The following is a 17,189-nucleotide window of genomic DNA, read 5'->3' as shown; positions in this document are numbered from 1 at the left end:
AGCCCCGCCCCTTAGCCACGCCCCTCCGAATCGTGCTGACGCATGTTGCGTGTTCCAAACCGAGGAAGTAACGTAACAGTCCCCGCCCCTAGCACGGAGGGCGGGGCGTCATCTCCAGCACGTGCTGCATCTACCCGCGCAAGCCCAAAAGGGTGTGCGCAGGCGCTGCTCGCTAGGGGGAGGAAGGAGGCGGGGTGGGGAGGTTGCTGGGTTTAGAGCCGGGCGGAGACCGCTGAGACTCATTCCTCAGGAACAAGGGTCGGGTGTCAAGGAGACCTTTTCACACCAGCTCCCCGTCCCCCGCCTACGGTGGGTGGGATCGCGCGGCAGAGACAAAAGGATATCAGTAGGGACGGACATAGCTGCGAAGGGAAGTAGGGTGTCAGTTTGGGGTGGTGGGCTTCTGGGGGTGGGGGGCGGGCTGAGAAGGGCTATATTTAAACTCCCGGAGCCGTTAAGTTGGTTCGTACTTCGATGCGCGCGCAACCAGGGTGGTGGCGGAGTGCGCCTGCGTGATTCCAGGGAGCGAGGAACGCGCCCCAGCCGTGCGCGCTCGCGCCGGAGCGGTAGTGGTAGAGGAGAAAGGGGTCGGCGCACGCGCGGTTGAGTCCTCGAGTTGTTCGGGTCTCGCGGGCATCTTGTTTTGGTCTCGCGGGCGAGTGGGGCGAGCTTTCCGGGGAGGCGCTTGGGCGCGAGACCAGGGGAGACGAGCAGCACTGCGCGCGCACTCGGGGAAGGAGGAGGGGAAGGGAGCGTGGTCTAGGAAGGGGGGTTAAGCCCCCGGCCCCCACCCCTGGTTGCCCTCGACTGGAACGGAATAAGGGGAGGAAATGATCGAGATGGCGGCGGAGAAGGAGCCGTTTCTGGTGCCGGCCCCACCGCCGCCGCTCAAAGATGAGTCGGGCGGAGGGGGCGGCCCCACGGTGCAATCGCACCGAGAGGCCGCCTCCGGGGAGCTCCGCGGCGGGACGCAGCGTGCGCCGGGTCCGCGCGCTCACTCGGCGGGATCCCCGGCCTCTGGGGCCGGCAAGGAGAGCCCCGGGGCTGCATCCACCCCTCGAGGCGGTCAGTCGCAGCAGCAGCAACGAGGGGGCGGCCCCCAGGCGCAGTCACACGGGGAGGCCTGCTTGTCGGATCCGCACGGGCGAGCCGCTCCCCCGGACGTGGGGGAGGAGCGACGGGGAGGAGGCGGAACAGAACTGGGCCCCCCTGCTCCTCCTCGACCCCGGAATGGCTATCAGCCCCACCGGCCCCCTGGGGGAGGTGGGGGCAAGAGGAGAAATAGCTGTCATGTAGGGGGAGGTGGTGGAGGCTTCAAACATCCGGCCTTCAAGAGACGCAGGCGGGTTAATTCGGACTGTGACTCTGTCTTACCCTCCAACTTCCTCCTGGGGGGCAATATCTTTGATCCCCTGAACCTGAATAGTCTCCTGGATGAGGAAGTGAGCCGTGCACTCAATGCGGAGACCCCTAAGTCATCTCCGCTTCCGGCCAAGGGGCGAGATCCAGTGGAGATCCTCATCCCCAAAGATATTACAGACCCTCTCAGTCTCAATACTTGCACTGATGAGGCCCAAGTTGTCCTTGCTTCGCCACTCAAGACTGGTCGGAAGCGGCATAGACACCGGGGACAGCACCACCACCAGCAGCAGCAGGCAGCGGGAGGGAATGATAGCCACTCCGCGCTGCCCCCAGCCCCCCCCACTTCCTCACTCCACGGGGAGGGCACCACGCAGCAGCATGGGGGCCAGAACCGGGATGCCCCCCAACCCTATGAACTCAACACAGCCATCAACTGCAGGGATGAGGTCGTGTCTCCCCTTCCATCTGCCCTCCAGGGTCCCTCAGGCTCCCTTTCAGCCCCTCCAGCTGCCTCAGTTACCTCTGCGCCCCCGTCTTCCTCCTCACGACATCGCAAACGACGCAGGACTTCCAGCAAGTCAGAGGCAGGGGCTAGGGGTGGAGGCCAGGGTTCCAAGGAAAAGGGCCGAGGGAGTGGGGGGGGCCGCCACCACCCCCAGCCACTCCCTGCTGCAACCTTCAAAAAGCAACAGTGCAAGTTCCAGTATGGGAATTATTGCAAGTACTATGGGTACCGCAATCCTTCCTGTGAGGATGGGCGCCTTCGGGTATTGAAGCCTGAGTGGTTTCGGGGTCGGGACGTCCTCGATCTGGGCTGCAATGTGGGCCACCTAACCCTGAGCATTGCCTGTAAGTGGGGCCCATCCCGCATGGTGGGCCTGGATATCGATGCGCAGCTCATCCACTCAGCCCGCCAGAACATCCGACACTACCTGTCTGAAGAGCTGCGTCTGCCACCCCAGACTTCTGAGGGGGGCCCAGGAGCAGAGAGTGAGGAAGGGACCGCAGCCGTCCGAAAAAGGAGCTACTTCCCAGCCTCACTGACAGCCAGCCGTGGTCCCATCGCTGCACCCCAAGTGCCCTTGGATGGAGCCGACACAGCGGTCTTCCCCAACAACGTTGTCTTCGTCACGGTAAGAGGGCCCCCAGGCTCTTGGGATAGGGGTCAGGCATGAAGATGAGAGTGAATGAGAACATGGCAGGGGGGGTTATAACCCAGAGGGTTCCTGTGCATGACCCCTCCCTGGAGAAGCCAGGTCCTCAAGAGAATGGTCTGAATCTGCAATCGATTCCATTTTGGTGTATCTGTCCTATAACTTGGAAAGGCTGGGGCTGTACCTGGCGTCCTTGCTCGTGATCAGAAGCCCCAGGATAAGGGCAGGTTCCTTTTGCTCTGCTCCTGGGCAGTATCTAGACCCATCCATTGTAATCTAGACCCATCCAACTTCCTTTGGGGCCTGCTGCTCATACTCACTGGGGGATGTGGTCCAGATGAAAATTTGTCCTCCAGCCTTCTGTAGGTGCCTGAAGGGATGGGTGTCAGACACTGAATGTCTTGGGATAGGGAGGAGGATTAGGGTAGTGGCTGGCTAATTATGTTCTGTCCTTTGATAGGGACCTCATTTGTGTTACACACAGAGTTGATTGTCAGTGTCCAGAAACCCAAGTGACTTGGCCTTAGATCATTACCACACTGACTCTAGATGGTGGGATGGGGAAGCGTGTAGGAGAGTACCGAGTCTTAAGTATCTGTCCCTGACTGCACATGGGCCCCCATGAAATGCTTTAGTTAGTCCACCTACAGGAATAGTTGGCAGTGTGTTCAGTCACACCCATAAGAATGGACTTTGCAGAGGGGTGGTAATGAGCTAATCATCTAGGTTTGCTGAGGGATGGAAGTCTTCATTTCTCTGGAAAAAAGGAATAGGCCTGAAACTTTGACAGTCCCACCTAGGGAAGGAACCCACAGGTCTCCCTTTCAACCTGAGTTGGGGCCCTTTGCAGAACATTGAATCTCTCAGCTTAAATGCCTGTGGGGTGGGAATAAGTACTGAACAGGATCCTCGGAGAACCCAGCATTCTTTCTCTGTAATTTGACCTTAGCTTTGACTACCTTGTGGATAATTTGCTCAAATTTAAAATCACTCAGGCTCCCTCTATGTTTGATTGGCTTACCAATACAGAGCAAGAAAATGAGACAAAGAGGGTGCCACTTGGGAGTTGTTTTGAGGAGTGTCAGAGAAGGCTGGCCAGGACTAAAGTGAGGCTGCACAGTGGGTTGTGAAGGGGCGGTGGTTCTTTTTCACCTCTGTTGTCCTCACCCCCAATTCTCGCCCTCAGGGTAACTATGTGCTTGATCGAGACGAACTGGTGGAGGCCCAGAAACCCGAGTATGATGTGGTGCTCTGCCTCAGCCTCACCAAGTGGGTACATCTCAACTGGGGAGACGAGGGGCTGAAGCGCATGTTTCGCCGGATTTATCGGCACCTGCGTCCCGGGGGCATCCTAGTCCTGGAGCCCCAGCCTTGGTCTTCCTACGGCCGGAGAAAGACACTCACAGTGAGTGGGGGCTTCTGTGGAAACTGGGGCAGTCCTTCCTTTAGTTGAGGCAAGGAAGCAGAGAAGACTTTCTGAAGAAGGTGAAAAGGCCCCCCCTGGTGGGCCTTATCCTTCACCAGCCGAGAAGGCAATAAGCTGAAGTGGTCCCTTACCTTTCTCCCTAGGAAAGAATCTACAAAAACTACTTTCGAATTCAGCTGAAGCCAGAGCAGTTCAGTTCCTACCTGACATCCCCAGAGGTGGGCTTCTCCAGCTATGAGCTCGTGGCCACACCCAACAACACCTCCAGAGGTAAGGCTGGCTTCTTTTGTCAGGGGAAGGGAAGCCAGTGCCGGTGCAGGGTGCAGACCGGTGGTGGGGTCTGTAGGCCCTGCCAGCCCCTCCTGAGTGCACACTCTTCCCGCAGGCTTCCAGCGTCCTGTGTACCTGTTCCACAAGGCCCAGTCCCCCAGCCACTAAGTGGCCCCCTGAACAGAAAGTGTGAAGAAGCTGCCTGCTGCTCCAAAGGACCTAGGGGGAGAGGAAAGTATCTCAAGGTCTTTCCTTTCTGGCTCCAAAAATAGTTTCCTCTCCTGGATCTGCAGAGAAAGCTTTTCCTGTGTTGCTGCCCCAGCCTCTTCCCTACACCTCTGGCACCTAAGCAGCAAGCCCAGCTGTGCTGGAACCACCATCTTCCTCTCCCCCAGCCCACTGGGCTGGATGGCATGGACTGTTTGCTGACCTCTGTTCTCCTAGGGCATGGGAGGTGGGGGGTATCAAGTTCTCTGGCCTCTTCCTCCTGTTCTACCAAGGAGACTCATTTCTCCTTAGCCCTTGTCCTCAGCTGTGTTTCAACGGACCACGGATAGATGGGCTGAGGATTAAGAGGGGGACAGCGGTGGGGAGGCATGCAGGTACTGTGAAAATCCTTCCCTCTGCTGTCCCCCACAGGGAGAGGTGGTTGGGTTCAGAATGTGAGAACAGCACAATAAACTTGATGTTTAGGGCAGTGGCGCCCACACCTGTGTTTGGCACATTGTAGTTTGAGGGGGCATAGATGGTGGCTCCTGGTAGAACCTGTGCTTCCTCTCTGCCCAAACTATAGTCTTAAGGAAGAGAACAGGCTTTTTTCCAGCGGTTGGGAAGACTGTTGAATGCCAGTGTGCCCCTCTCTGCATGTGTGCTGTGCTGTGTCCCACTCTTTGCTACCCCACAGACTAGCCCACCAGGCTCCTCTGTCCTTGAGATTTTTCAGGCAAGACGACTGGAGTGGGTTGCCATTTACACACAAGTATAGAGAGAACCCTAAGCCAGGAAAAGGGAGTATAATGTGAATTTTGAAGAATCCATCTACCTTCCCCCAAAAACCCCACTGACAAAATTTGTTTTGTGGAAGCTTTGGGCACAGGCTGACTTTGGAAGTTAACCATGGAGTTGAAGTAGAACCAGAAGGACAGCACTTTTAGGACCAGAGTCGGACACGACTTAGCAAGAACCTGCCTGCTCTGCTTCTCATCACTACCAAGTTTCTTTAAAAGGGGGCCAAAACGTTGACTTTCTGGCCGCTTCCAGCCTGAGTCTTGACCCCATGTTAAGGCTCCCAAAAAGAGTCCCATTTATTAGCAAAACCACTTTATTCTGATAAATAGTTTGGACACCAAAAAATACGAATTAGCAATACAGGGAGCCCCCAGGTCTACGCTTCCCATCGCCTCAGTGTCCGATGCATAAGGAAGGTATCCTCTGAAGGGCGGGGCCGGAGTTGAAGCCGGAGTGGGGGCAGACCTTCCAGGGTCAGGTGTGGAGATTCATAAAATAATGTTTCCGGATCACACAATATTGTCATGTCTGGCCTTGGCCCAGGTGGCTCCTGTTGGAGCACAAACAAGATTGCACTCAGGAAGGGGAACTCAATCCCTGGCATTTGGGGGCGGGGAGGGGGGTGAGCGGTAGGGGAGACAGCCCAGGTACCTCACCTTTGGAGGTGGGGCTCGGGCCTGCGGCGGCAGGAGCGCCAGTTTCTCCCTCAGCGCTGCGTTCAGAACCTGTTCCTCCGGCACCTGCAGACTCACCAGGTCTCGGAAGAGCCGCTTGGAGCGCGGCACGTTCAGCCCTGAGACCGCAGGAAGGGCGGAGGTGAGCGGCGCCGCGCATCCCCGCTCCCGCGCCCGGCCGGCCGCCTGCCCCCCTCACCCTCGGTCACGCTCTCCTCCAGGCCGCAGCGGGTTTGGAACGACTTTCTCAGCTGTTCTTCCACGGCCTTCGCGGCATCGAACTGGCCCCCGGCTGCGGCCCTCGCGGCCTGCAGCTCGAGGCTCAGGGCCAAGCTACTCTGCTGCACCGGCGCCCCCAAGTCCTGCGGTGCCTCGGGCTTCTCGCTCGATGAGGCGGCGGCCGGCGGCCGCTCGGACCGGACCGGGGAAGGCGGCGCCAGGCGGAAGCGGACCTTGGAGCAGAGAACGGGGCAGTGAAGGGGTAAGCCGGGGGTCGTCAGCGAGCTGGCAACCAAGCTTTCCCCGAGCTCACCTGCCGCCCCTTGCGGGCCCCGCCCCGCCGGTCCGCCCGCCCCTTCCGCCGTCCGGGGCTGCAGTTGGTCCGTCCGCGTCCGGGACTCTCGGACCGCGGGCTCAGGCTCAGGCTCAGGTCCAGGCCGGGCTCTGGCACCGGGGCTCCGGGCTCTGGAGCGCGAGGTTCTGGGGGTGGCCCTGGGACCGCCACGGCCTCTCCCCCTTCCACCGACTCCAGCTGTGACTCGTCACAGACCATCATCTTGCGGCGTCTGTAGCGGTGCGGGGTCGCTGGGGGCCAAGGGTCACGGAACCGCCACTTCTCCCCCGCCCTCTCAGACGGCGCTACCGGAAACCGTCAGCCCCTACCCAAGGGGGCGGGGAGACCAGCTCCTGACCCGCCCTATTGGTGCGCCTAAGCGTCATTTCCGTTGCCTCCTCGCTCGCCTCCCGATGGGTTTCCGCCTGCACCGCCTCGCCCCGCCCCCAGGCCGGCGCTTTAGATTGCAAACCCGCGGAAGCCCTACGGGTCTTCATTAGGGCCATTTCCATTTCGAAACGAGCTACAGCCTCCCCGCCCTGTCCAGTCGTCACCACCCGGCTTCTGCTGGAATCCAGACTGTATCAGTCCTCCCTACCAGGGCACTAAGTGGGACACCTTTAATTAACGGTCCAGCGCCGTTGCACTCGACCTCCCTACTCCGTGCCTCCAGGGCATCTCCGGGTGTTCCATCGCTTCCCCACTCTGACCAGACTCGGTGTGAGTGAGGGCGTGGCTCGCTGGCTCCAGCCAGGGTCCTTCCTAGGTGGTGGCTTGGGTGAATGGCCCTTTGTGAATTTTTCCTCTTCGAAGGGCCACTAAAATATTCATCTATAAATTGAAAGAGACACGTGTACCCCAATGTTCATTGCAGCACTGTTTACAATAGCTAGGACATGGAAGCAACCTAGATGTCCATTGGCAGACAAATGGATAAGAAAGCTGTGGTACATATACACAATGGAATATTACTCAGCTATTAAAAAGAATGCATTTAAATCAGTTCTAATGAGGTGGATAAAATGAACCTATTATACAGAGTGAAGTAAGTATGAAAGAAAAACACCAATACAGTATATTAACGCATGTATATGGAATTTAGAAAGATGGTAACAATGACCTATCTGCGAGACAGCGAAAGAGACAGATATAAAGAACAGACTTTTGGACTCTGTGGGAGAAGGCAAGCGCGGGATGATTTGAGAGAATAACATTGAAACATGTATATTACCATATGTGAAATAGATTGTCAGGCCAGGTTCAATGCATGAGACAGGGTGCTCAGGGCTGGTGCACTGAGATGACCCTGAGGGATGGGATGGGAAGGGAGGTGGGAGGGGGGTTCAGGATGGGGAACACATGTACACCCATGATTCATGTCCAATGTGTGGAAAAAACCACTACAATATTGTAAAGTAATTAGCCTCCAATTAAAGTAAATAATTTAAAAAATCATCTATATAAAAAATAAAGATCTATGTTAAGTACTGTTTAAAAAAAAAAAGGCTCGGGAGATTGATCCTGGCCCCCTGGACTGCAGGGCAGGAGACATGAGCTCTCACCTCCCTCCCTCACGTTCCTTGAGGTAGACCCTCTCAGTTCTCTGAGCCTGTTTCTTCTTGGGTAAGAGTAATTTGTGTTCATGACTTTTGAGGCTCTCCCAAAATGGGTTAACAATCAACAGAAATGTTTGTGTACCATTTTAATTTGTTTTCCTATTCATTATCTTCCCAAGAAATGCTGTGGAAGATCAGACAGAATGGATAGTTACCCATATTTTACAAAAGTTTTCAAGGATCTCAATGGGGAAACTAGAAGATTTCCAGCTAAAGTCAGGAATAAGAAAGTAGGCCCATTCCCTCTACTGCAGATCTTCCTCCACTTATGAGGGGGTTATGTTGAGATAAATATAAGTCGAAAATACATATATTACACCTAAGCTACTGACCATCATAGCTTAACCTGCTGCCGCTGCTAAGTCCTTTCAGTCATGTCCGACTCTGTGCAACCCCATGGACTGCAGCCTACCAGGCTCCTCCGTCCATGGGGTTTTTCAGGCAAGAGTACTGGAGTGGGTTGCCATTGCCTTCTCCGATAGCTTAGCCTAGCCTACCTTCAATGTGCTCAGAGCACTGACAATAAATTCTGTTGTTGCATGTCACCAAGTTGGTGGCAATTTGTTACTGCAGCCCCGGAAAACTAATACAGCTGAAGAAAAGGTCTGGGCTGCACCTCAGGCTCAGACCACCGTCCCCCAGGATCTCATCCACACCTTCTTAGAGCATCCCCGTTTCTAGGGGGCTAGGATTGGAGGCTCTATGGTGGGAAAGATTTGGCCATGAAGGACCATCCTTCCTTTGAGGGCTTCTCCAGGCCCCAGAGCATTGCCAAGGGAAACCAGGGCCAAGGCAGGAGGAGAAAGCCTGGGTGGCGGGAGACAGGAGGAGTGTTGGAGGCACTGGGGAGGGAAGCCTGGTACTGGGATCACAGAGGAATAACTGTGGGTCCCTCTGTGGGGAGAAGGAAGCAGGAGCCATACAGTACAGATGGAGAGGTGGCCATGGGGAGGAATGCTGTGTAGAGAGGTTGACAGGGAAGGTTATGTCTAGCCATGCCCATCCAGAGGCCCCCAAGATCTTAAGGTTTTGAGTATGACCACCTAGCTGGTCACCGATCATACTCGAGTGTCAGGTTGTCATGCAACCCAGAAGGGTACTCAAGAAACAGGCCTTAGCACTTAGGTTTCCTAAAACCTAAGCTGCTAGAGAGCCCTAGGAATCAGGACCCAGCCCCCTCCCCACAAGTTATTCCCCCCCACACATAATGCCAGTCCTTCAACCTGAGAAAACCCCTCAACACCCAGTACATTTCCTACTGGCATCCCAGACTGAAGAAACACTGTTTACTTTGGCAACAAAGGGTTGAGGCTGGGTTGGTTCTTGGCTGAAGACATAGAGGGGGCTGCAGGCAGGGACTGGGTAGTCCAGCAGGAAGTGAACTTGGTGAAGAAAGAGGCCTTTGATGCCAGTGACCAGTATGCTATGACCACAGCACTCAGACCAGTTCCACAGTCCCAGGTCCAAAGTCTGTTCCTGGGGGGACAGAGAGAGGAGTAGGGAGGACTCACATCCCACAAAGGACTGGGCCTGGGGTCAGAGGTCAGAGAATCCCACCACCCCCCAGCCCAGCAACACCCCCTTTCTCCTCTTTGGGCTTCAGTCTCCTCATCCGTAAAATGGGGGGCGGGGAGGTGGATGGTGAAGGCTATACTGGTTTATCTCTGAGCAGCTTGTTTTCAGACAATATCCCCCAATATCATACACACACACACCTTATTTCAGTCCTTTGCCACCACCCTGGGGCTAGTCCCCTCTCCTTGGCATTTTTTTTTTTTTTTTTTTTTTGATGTCTGATCTTACTTATTTGTTACTCTTAGAACATCTCATTTTTGACTGGACTCAGAAGTAGAAGCTCTCAGAGAGGACAGCCTCCGTCTCTTGGCAATCTGTTCCTGCTGTTTTTCTTTGGCCTCCTTCATTCTCCTGGCCAAAAGTTTAGCATATTCTGCAGCCTCTTCTTTGTTTTTCTTAGTACACTGTTTCTTCAGAGCAATACGCCAGTGTTTGTGTTGCAGAACTCGTGGAGTCACGAGACGCTGAATCTTGGGTGCTTTAGACCTAGGTTTCTTACCTTCTTTGTTTAGGGGCTTTCCCACAACATACTGGCGGACATCATCTTCTTTAGAGAGACTGAAAAGTTTGCGGATTCTGCTAGCTCTTTTGGGACCCAGGTGACAAGGCACTGTAGTATCAGTGAGTCCAGGAATATCCTTCTCCCCTTTTTTCACCATGACCAAGTTGAGAACACTCAGATTGGCATCCACAATGCAACCCCGTACAGATTTGCGTTTTCTCTCTCCAGTCCTCCTTGGTCTGTAACAGGAATGCCCCTTACTCAGGAGCAGGTGAACTCGGCCATGGGTCAAGACACCCTGCTTCATGGGGAAACCCTGCTTATCGTTCCCGCCACTGATTCGGACCACATAACCCTTCCATTCTTCACCCAGAGCGTCAGCAGCAACTTCTGTGGCCATATGCTTCTCGTAGAAGGTACGAAGTTTTTATTCATCGTCCACTTCCATGAGCTTCTGGCAGACAGTGGCCAGGAAAGAGATGTTCAGCTTCATTCTGAAGTGGCGGACAGCCTCTGAGGCGCCACGAAAAAGAGCTCCTTGGCATCTCTTGCAGCCAGCCCCTTCCTCTCTCCTACCCAGGATTCCCACCTCTCCCCAGGACTCCAGCATCTCCCCTCTTCTGCCAAGGTGGCCTCCCTATCCAGCCCCCTCCAGCCTCACTCCCAGCAGCAGCAGCAGCTCAGGATAACCGGGTAGAGAGCGCATGCCCACAGCAGCCAGGTCTACCAGACACAATAGGAAGCAGCAGGTGTCCTGATACAGCTCAGAAATGGCAGATCTAGGGGACGCTGGATGTTGAAGATTAGCTGCTCCTCGGCAGGAGAGAAAGCCCTAGAAGCACAAATTGGGTGCAATGAGAGTTTAAGCAGTGGAAGAGGTCAGATCCTCTGCCAGCAACAAGTTGTATGCCAGGGAGTGGAAGAAACGTTGGGGAGATGGCTGCAGGGACAGCAGGCCAGCCCCAAGGCCTACTTTGTGCAAATGAGAACACTGCCCCTTCCTCAAAGCTCTTTACTGCCCTAATGGTTCTATATAGTGGTGGGCAGAATTGTGCAGCAGACAACCTGCACAGTGGCAAGGGGTGGCCGTGACGGATGGAGGAGGAAGCTCAGAGAGACAAAAACGGACCCCTGGGTCCAGTCAGAGAGGTGGTGAAAGCAGTGGTCCGTGACAAAGGCACCCGCCTGGCAGACCTGCTTCCCCTCCAGTGTCACTAACTGGAAACTTGAAGGAGCTGCTGAACCCCTCGAAGCCACCACTTACTGATTTGGAAAATGGGGAGGATGCTCTTAGGGCGAGTTGACGTTCCCTTAGGATTAAATAAAGCGACGCAAAGCTCTCTCGACAAGTGCCTCAATGGTGGTGAACCTGGCAAGAGTAGCGGGACTCTGGAGAGCTGACAGAGAGGCCGACTGTTCCCGGGCCCACGGACATGGTTTCACTAGCTTGTTGAGCTGTTTTACCTAGAAATTAAGTGTCCTGTAGAACCTGTGTCGCCAGTGGCCCATGTCACCATGGGTGAGCCGGAGTATTTAAGGGTATGGGAGTATTTAAGGGGAGTATTTAAGGGGCTCCTCCATAATCCTCCACCGGCTAATGCCGTCGGGGCTGGGATTGGGAGCACACAGGCCCTCGGTCCAGGCTCAGGGGTTCACGAAGGTAGGCCTTCCTGTTCGTGGACACCGCCACGAAACCCCACCCCCGCCGCCATCCCTGCCAGCAGGCAGCGAACTCTTAATCCAGAGGCCCAGGAAGGCGCGGCCAGAGGGCGATGGCGGCGCCGCAGGGATAACGGCTTCCGTGCACTGCCGCGCCTGCTGGAGCTCAGGACCGCGGGGTGGCCGGTCGTCCAGCGCTCCGGCTCCACCGCCACCCCTCTGTCGCCCCCGTGCTCCCCCCACCCCCGCAAGGCCCCCACCCTGCGCTCGGTTCCCTCTGGCCAGGCCTCTTCCTACCCACACCCACCGAACGAGGAGGCACGTCCCACCAGACCCGGGCGGAGGTGGGAGAGACCCCGCCTCCCAGAGGCCACGCCCCCTCGGACAGAGCGTCGCCCTCTCAGGGTGACGTCAGAGTTGGGCAGGTGTCCACGTGGGGCACGACCTTCCCTTATTGGACACTCCTCCTCCCCATTCCACAATGATTTCAGGGTAAAGTCCAGATTCCTCCCTTCTCCAGCTAGAAATCCCCCTTCTCTAGCCGTGGGGAGCCCTCAGCTCCGCAGGCTGGAGGCGGCTATGACCCGAAACGCTTTCCGAGATCCCCCCAGGGCAGCCTCTGGTGCCAGGTTCCCCCATCAAACTCATCTCAGGTTAAAATATAGATTCCCAGGTCCCACCTTAACCCTTAGCTTTGAGGCCAGGAATCTGAACTTTTAACAAGCTTCCAGGTGGTTCTGATGTCTCCTAGGCTTCAGAGTCTGATTGTTGACATTCCCATTCAAATGGCAGGAGTTCTCAAACTTCAGCAGGCTTGTTAAAACAGGTTGCTGGGCCCCACCCTCAGGGTTTCTGATTTCCAGAGGTCTGGAGTGTGGGGTCTGAGAGTTTGCATTTCTACCTTTCCCTGGGGATGCTGAGGTTGCTGGTCTAGGACCACACTCGGAGTACCACTTCTTTAATGACACATTCTGGAGAAGAGTTTCCACCTGTTGTTGATTCACGGGGTACCAAGCCCTTGTGCAAGGCACTTCACATTCATGCCGCTGTGTGAAATAAACATTTACCATATTCTCAGGATAAGGAAAGTGAGACTCAGACAAGTTAACTCACTTGCTCAAGGTCACATAGACAGGAAGGGCAGGTCTTTCTGAATCCAAAGGCTCGACTGGCCCAGCACCCAGTGCACTGCTAGTTATCCCTTCCCAGGGGCTTGTTCTTTCTCTAGACGTCAACCAGGCACTCTCTGAAGCCTGAGAGGTGCAGGATGGGGCTTTGTAGCTCCCCCTCCCACACTGGCTTGAGTTCAGGGGACTGGCTTGTCTGGGAACCAGTAATCTGCTGGGTACCAGCTTTTCTGCCCAGAGTTGATAAAGAAAGGCTAGAGAAGCCCATTCCTCATGTGGTCCTGCCTTCAGACAGTGAAGAATCCGCCGGCAATGCGGGAGACATGGGTTTGATCCCTCGATTGGGAAGATCCCCTGGAGAAGGGAATGGCAACCCACTCCAGTATTCTTGCCTGAGAAATTCATGGACAGAGGAGCCTGGCAGGCTACAGTCCACGGGGTCGAAAAGAGTCAGACATGACTGAGTGACTTTCACTTTCACCTGACCCCTCCTTTCTTCACTGTCCCTCACGTTGGAGTAGAGGTTCCCCTGACTCTGATTGGCTCCAGGGTCTCCTGGATGACCCCCGGGACTAGGAGAAGGAAGGACATTTGGGTGCTGCAGGAAGAGCAGGAAGGAGGCAGGGCCACTGGGTCTGCAGAGGAGGAAAGAGAGGTGGTACCACAGAGGTGCCCGGGCACCTGGTCAGTGCTGCCTGAAGATTCTGCCCAGGCAGGCCCCTGAGGAAGCCTGTGCTTGGGGGCAAGGACACACAGGTCAAGTCACAGCTGCTGACGGGGTAGAGAGGTGAGCAGCACATCTCAGTGGGGGCCTCAGGTGGAGGGCCGTGTGGTGAGGAAAAGAACGAATCTAGGTGCGCTGTTAGGGATGAGGAGTCCCTTCCGGGCTTCCTACTCCTGTCTACATCAGACCTGGGTTTCTCCCTTGTCACTCCCTAACCCCCACGTCTATGGAGTGGGCCAGAGATTGGGGGTCAGCAGCTCCCTCAGGACACTGCTCATTCTCCTCTGTCTCTTCCTCGCAGCCCGCAGCTTTCTGCTTCTCCTCACTGGCTCCTGGGTCTTAACCATTCCCTTGGGGTGGGGAGCACAGCCTGGAAAGGGAGTATAGTTGGGGAGCCAGAGACAGGACCTGGGAGGGAGGGAGTCTGAACTCTGGGTGGGCAGGCTAGGACGCAGTGGGGATGTCCTTCCCACCTGAGTCTTCCTTCCCTACCCGAGACACTACTGCCCGGAGCATCAGCTGAGCCCTGGGACATGGCCCTGAACAAAGCCCGGGGACGGGGTGTTGCGGGGATTCAGGGAAGGTACCTCTCTCTGAGGTAGACAGTAAATCTGAAGGAGAAATGAGAGCAAGCTAGTGAAGAATGTGGCGGAACCACTTTCAAAGCAGAACAGTCAGCATTTTCAAGAGGAAATGAACTGAGACTAGCCAAGCACAGCGGAAGTGACCGCAAGGGACACCTGCAGAGTTGAGGCCAGGCAGGAGGGCAGACACTGAAGTTTGGATTTCATCCTAAATGCTACAGGATGCCCTGAGAAGATCTTAAACGGAGAGATGATATGCGCCGAGTTACACTAAAATTTCTATCTAACCCCATAAACTTTTTAAAAAATATATCTGCATCGTTAAAAAAAATAAACAACCTCACCCCTGTTGGAATGGCTATAATCAAAAAGCAAGAAATAACAAGTGTTGGCCATGACATGACAGCTACAGACTGGGAGATTATATTTGCAAATGACATCTCCAACAAAATATTACATATATATATTACATACAAAGTATTACATATATATATATTGCAGGAGATGGCATAGATCACAGAGATCATAAAGAAAGCAAGGGAATTCCAGAAAAACATATACTTCTGTTTTGTTGACTGACTACACTAAAACCTTTGACTGTGTGACTCACAACAAACTGTGAAAATTTCTTAAAGAGATGGGACCGGTAAAAAAGGTCAGCAGATTGCATTAATGTCAGTTTCCTGGTGGTGATATTGTACTATAGTCATGCAAAATGTTACCACTGGTGGGAACTGGATGAAGGGTATACAAGAGTTCCATTATTTTTGATGATTACATACCAATCCAGATTATTTCAAAATAAAAAGTAAAAACAAAAATGGAGGACTGTGTTAAAATATGTGCAACTCATATCATAAAGGGCTGATGTCCCTCACATATAAAGCATTTCCAGATAAATAATAATAAAACCAAACATGTATACAACATATAATGTGTAGCAAGTACTGTTCTGTTTTATTTTTGATGCATTAATTCATTAAATTCACACATTAGGGATTTCCCTGGTGGTCCAGTGGCTAAGACTCTGCACTTCCAAGGCAGGGGGCCCAGGTTTGATTCCTAGATCCTGCATGCCACAACTAAGAGTTGGCATGCTGCAACTAAAAAAAAAAAAATCCAAGCCTATGCTCTGGAGCCTGCGAGCCACAACTAATGAGCCCATGTGCCCTAACTAAGGCTTTCCTGGTGGCTAAGCAGTAAAGAACCCGCCTGCCCATGCAGAAGACATAAGAGACGCAGATTCAATCCCTGGGTCAGGAAGATCTCCTGGAGAAGGGAATGGCAACCCAGTCCAGTATTCTTGCCTGGAGAATCCCATGGACAGAGGAGTCTGGCAGGTTGCAGTCCATAGGGTCACACAGAGTCAGACACAACTGAAACAGCTTAACACGCACGCATACCCCAACTATTGAAGCCTGCATACCCTAGAGCCCCTGCTCTGCAACAAGAAAAGCCACTGCAATGAGAAGCCGGCCCTCCCCAACTGGAGAGTGCCCCGGCTGTGCGCAACTAGAGAAAAGTTCCCTCAGCAACAAAGACCCACCACAGCCAAAAATAAACAAATAAAATTATTAAAAAAAAAAAATAGGACCCAGACCATTACTTATTAAAAAATCCTCAACAAAATATTAGCAAGTCAAATCCAGCAATAAACATAATGCCCCTCGATCAAGTGGGGTTTATTCTGTGAAAGCAAAGTGGCTCAAAAATCAATTAATGTAATTTGCCACACTAAAAGACTGAAGAAAGAAAATCACTTAATGATATAGATGCAGAAAAACCTTGACAAAACATCTACCATGACAAAACATCTACCATGACAAAACTTCCAGCCACCTAGGAGTAAAAATCAACTCCTTCAAGCTGATCAAAGGCATCTGCAAAAAAGCTATAGCTAACATATTTAATGATGAAAAACTGAGCACCTGGCCCCTACGAAAGGAAAGGGCAAGATGTCTGTTCTTACCACCCTGATTCAATGTTATACTGAAAGTCTTAGCGTAAAATGGCAAGAAGAGGAAATAAAAGGCATACAGATCAGAAGAAAACTAAAAGATCCCACAGGCTGCAACTAAGACCCTGCACAGCCAAATAAAGAAATAAATATATTTTAAAATTCTCGTTCTAAAAAAAAAAAATTCTTCCCATATCATCTTAATTTTATAGGTGAGGCAACTAAGGCACAGACAGGTTAAGCAACTTGCCCAAGGCCATAGAGCTAGTAAGTGGCAGAGCCAGGATTCAAAACCCAGCAGTCTGGTTCCAGAATACAAACTCAAACTCTGCAGGTCTCTAGCAAGGATCCACAGCCCAGTGGAAGAATTGTCAGCACGTATAAACAGTAAAGGAAAAGCAAGGGGTCTTCAACTTAAGAGGAGAGAAATCAGAGAAGAGAGGTACAGGCCTCCCTGCATCCAGGGAACCAACCTTGCCCAGCTGGGACAAGCCCAGCTCAGGCCACACCTCATTACACAAGGCACAGACTCCTCCCTCAACCTGAAAAGACCAAGCCCCGCCTTCTGGAACCTTCCCCTTTACAGCCACCTGCTCCAGGAGGCACTGAGGGAAAGGGAGACGGGCAGAAGGCCAAGCCTGAGCTTTAACGGGGAGATAGACACAGCATCCCAGGTGAGCTGGGAGACAGGTGTGGGGTGGGTGGGCTCAGCTTCGGAAACAAAGAGGATGAAGACAGGAAGGGGAGAGCCCCTCCCTTGGAGATCTTCCCAGCCGCCTACCCAGTCCCCCGGACTGACCCAGTGAGCAGAAAGGCAGCTTCACGAGGAGTGGACAGCACTGGCAAATTGACTCAGCATGAAGCCATCACCAGAAACATCTGCTCCCAGGCCTGCCGCCCTCCAGGCCCCATGCAAAAGCTCCAGCCCTCTGGGTCCCAGAGGTGACCCTTCCCATCCCCCTCCCTCCTCAAGTCCTGGCGGATTACGGGCATAGTTG

The 17,189-nt window shown here is 53.8% G+C and overlaps 3 protein-coding genes across 3 annotated transcripts; 1 reads left to right on the top strand and 2 right to left on the bottom strand.

Moving 5' to 3' along the window:
• The first annotated feature begins 339 nt into the window (after positions 1-339).
• On the top strand, positions 340-4,919 carry MEPCE (methylphosphate capping enzyme). The gene is made up of 4 exons (XM_043455410.1): positions 340-2,495; positions 3,703-3,921; positions 4,086-4,212; positions 4,328-4,919. Exons 1-4 carry the CDS (start codon positions 831-833, stop codon positions 4,378-4,380), a joined length of 2,064 nt encoding a protein of 687 aa, XP_043311345.1. The 5' UTR covers positions 340-830; the 3' UTR covers positions 4,381-4,919.
• Positions 4,920-5,515: 596 nt separating this feature from the next.
• On the bottom strand, positions 5,516-6,778 carry PPP1R35 (protein phosphatase 1 regulatory subunit 35). The gene is made up of 4 exons (XM_043455420.1): positions 6,427-6,778; positions 6,094-6,346; positions 5,877-6,013; positions 5,516-5,770 (listed from the first exon to the last, which is right to left on the bottom strand). Exons 1-4 carry the CDS (start codon positions 6,667-6,669, stop codon positions 5,597-5,599), a joined length of 807 nt encoding a protein of 268 aa, XP_043311355.1. The 5' UTR covers positions 6,670-6,778; the 3' UTR covers positions 5,516-5,596.
• A 1,131-nt stretch (positions 6,779-7,909) lies between these two features.
• Positions 7,910-16,282, bottom strand: LOC122433037 (40S ribosomal protein S6-like). The gene is made up of 2 exons (XM_043455456.1): positions 16,272-16,282; positions 7,910-10,543 (listed from the first exon to the last, which is right to left on the bottom strand). Exon 2 carries the CDS (start codon positions 10,538-10,540, stop codon positions 9,890-9,892), a length of 651 nt encoding a protein of 216 aa, XP_043311391.1. The 5' UTR covers positions 10,541-10,543; positions 16,272-16,282; the 3' UTR covers positions 7,910-9,889.
• Positions 16,283-17,189: the final 907 nt, after the last annotated feature.

This window comes from Cervus canadensis, chromosome 32 (genome assembly GCF_019320065.1).
Source record: "Cervus canadensis isolate Bull #8, Minnesota chromosome 32, ASM1932006v1, whole genome shotgun sequence".
Classification (NCBI taxonomy): Eukaryota; Metazoa; Chordata; class Mammalia; order Artiodactyla; family Cervidae; genus Cervus; species Cervus canadensis.
This window is presented reverse-complemented; position numbering and strand designations above follow the sequence as displayed.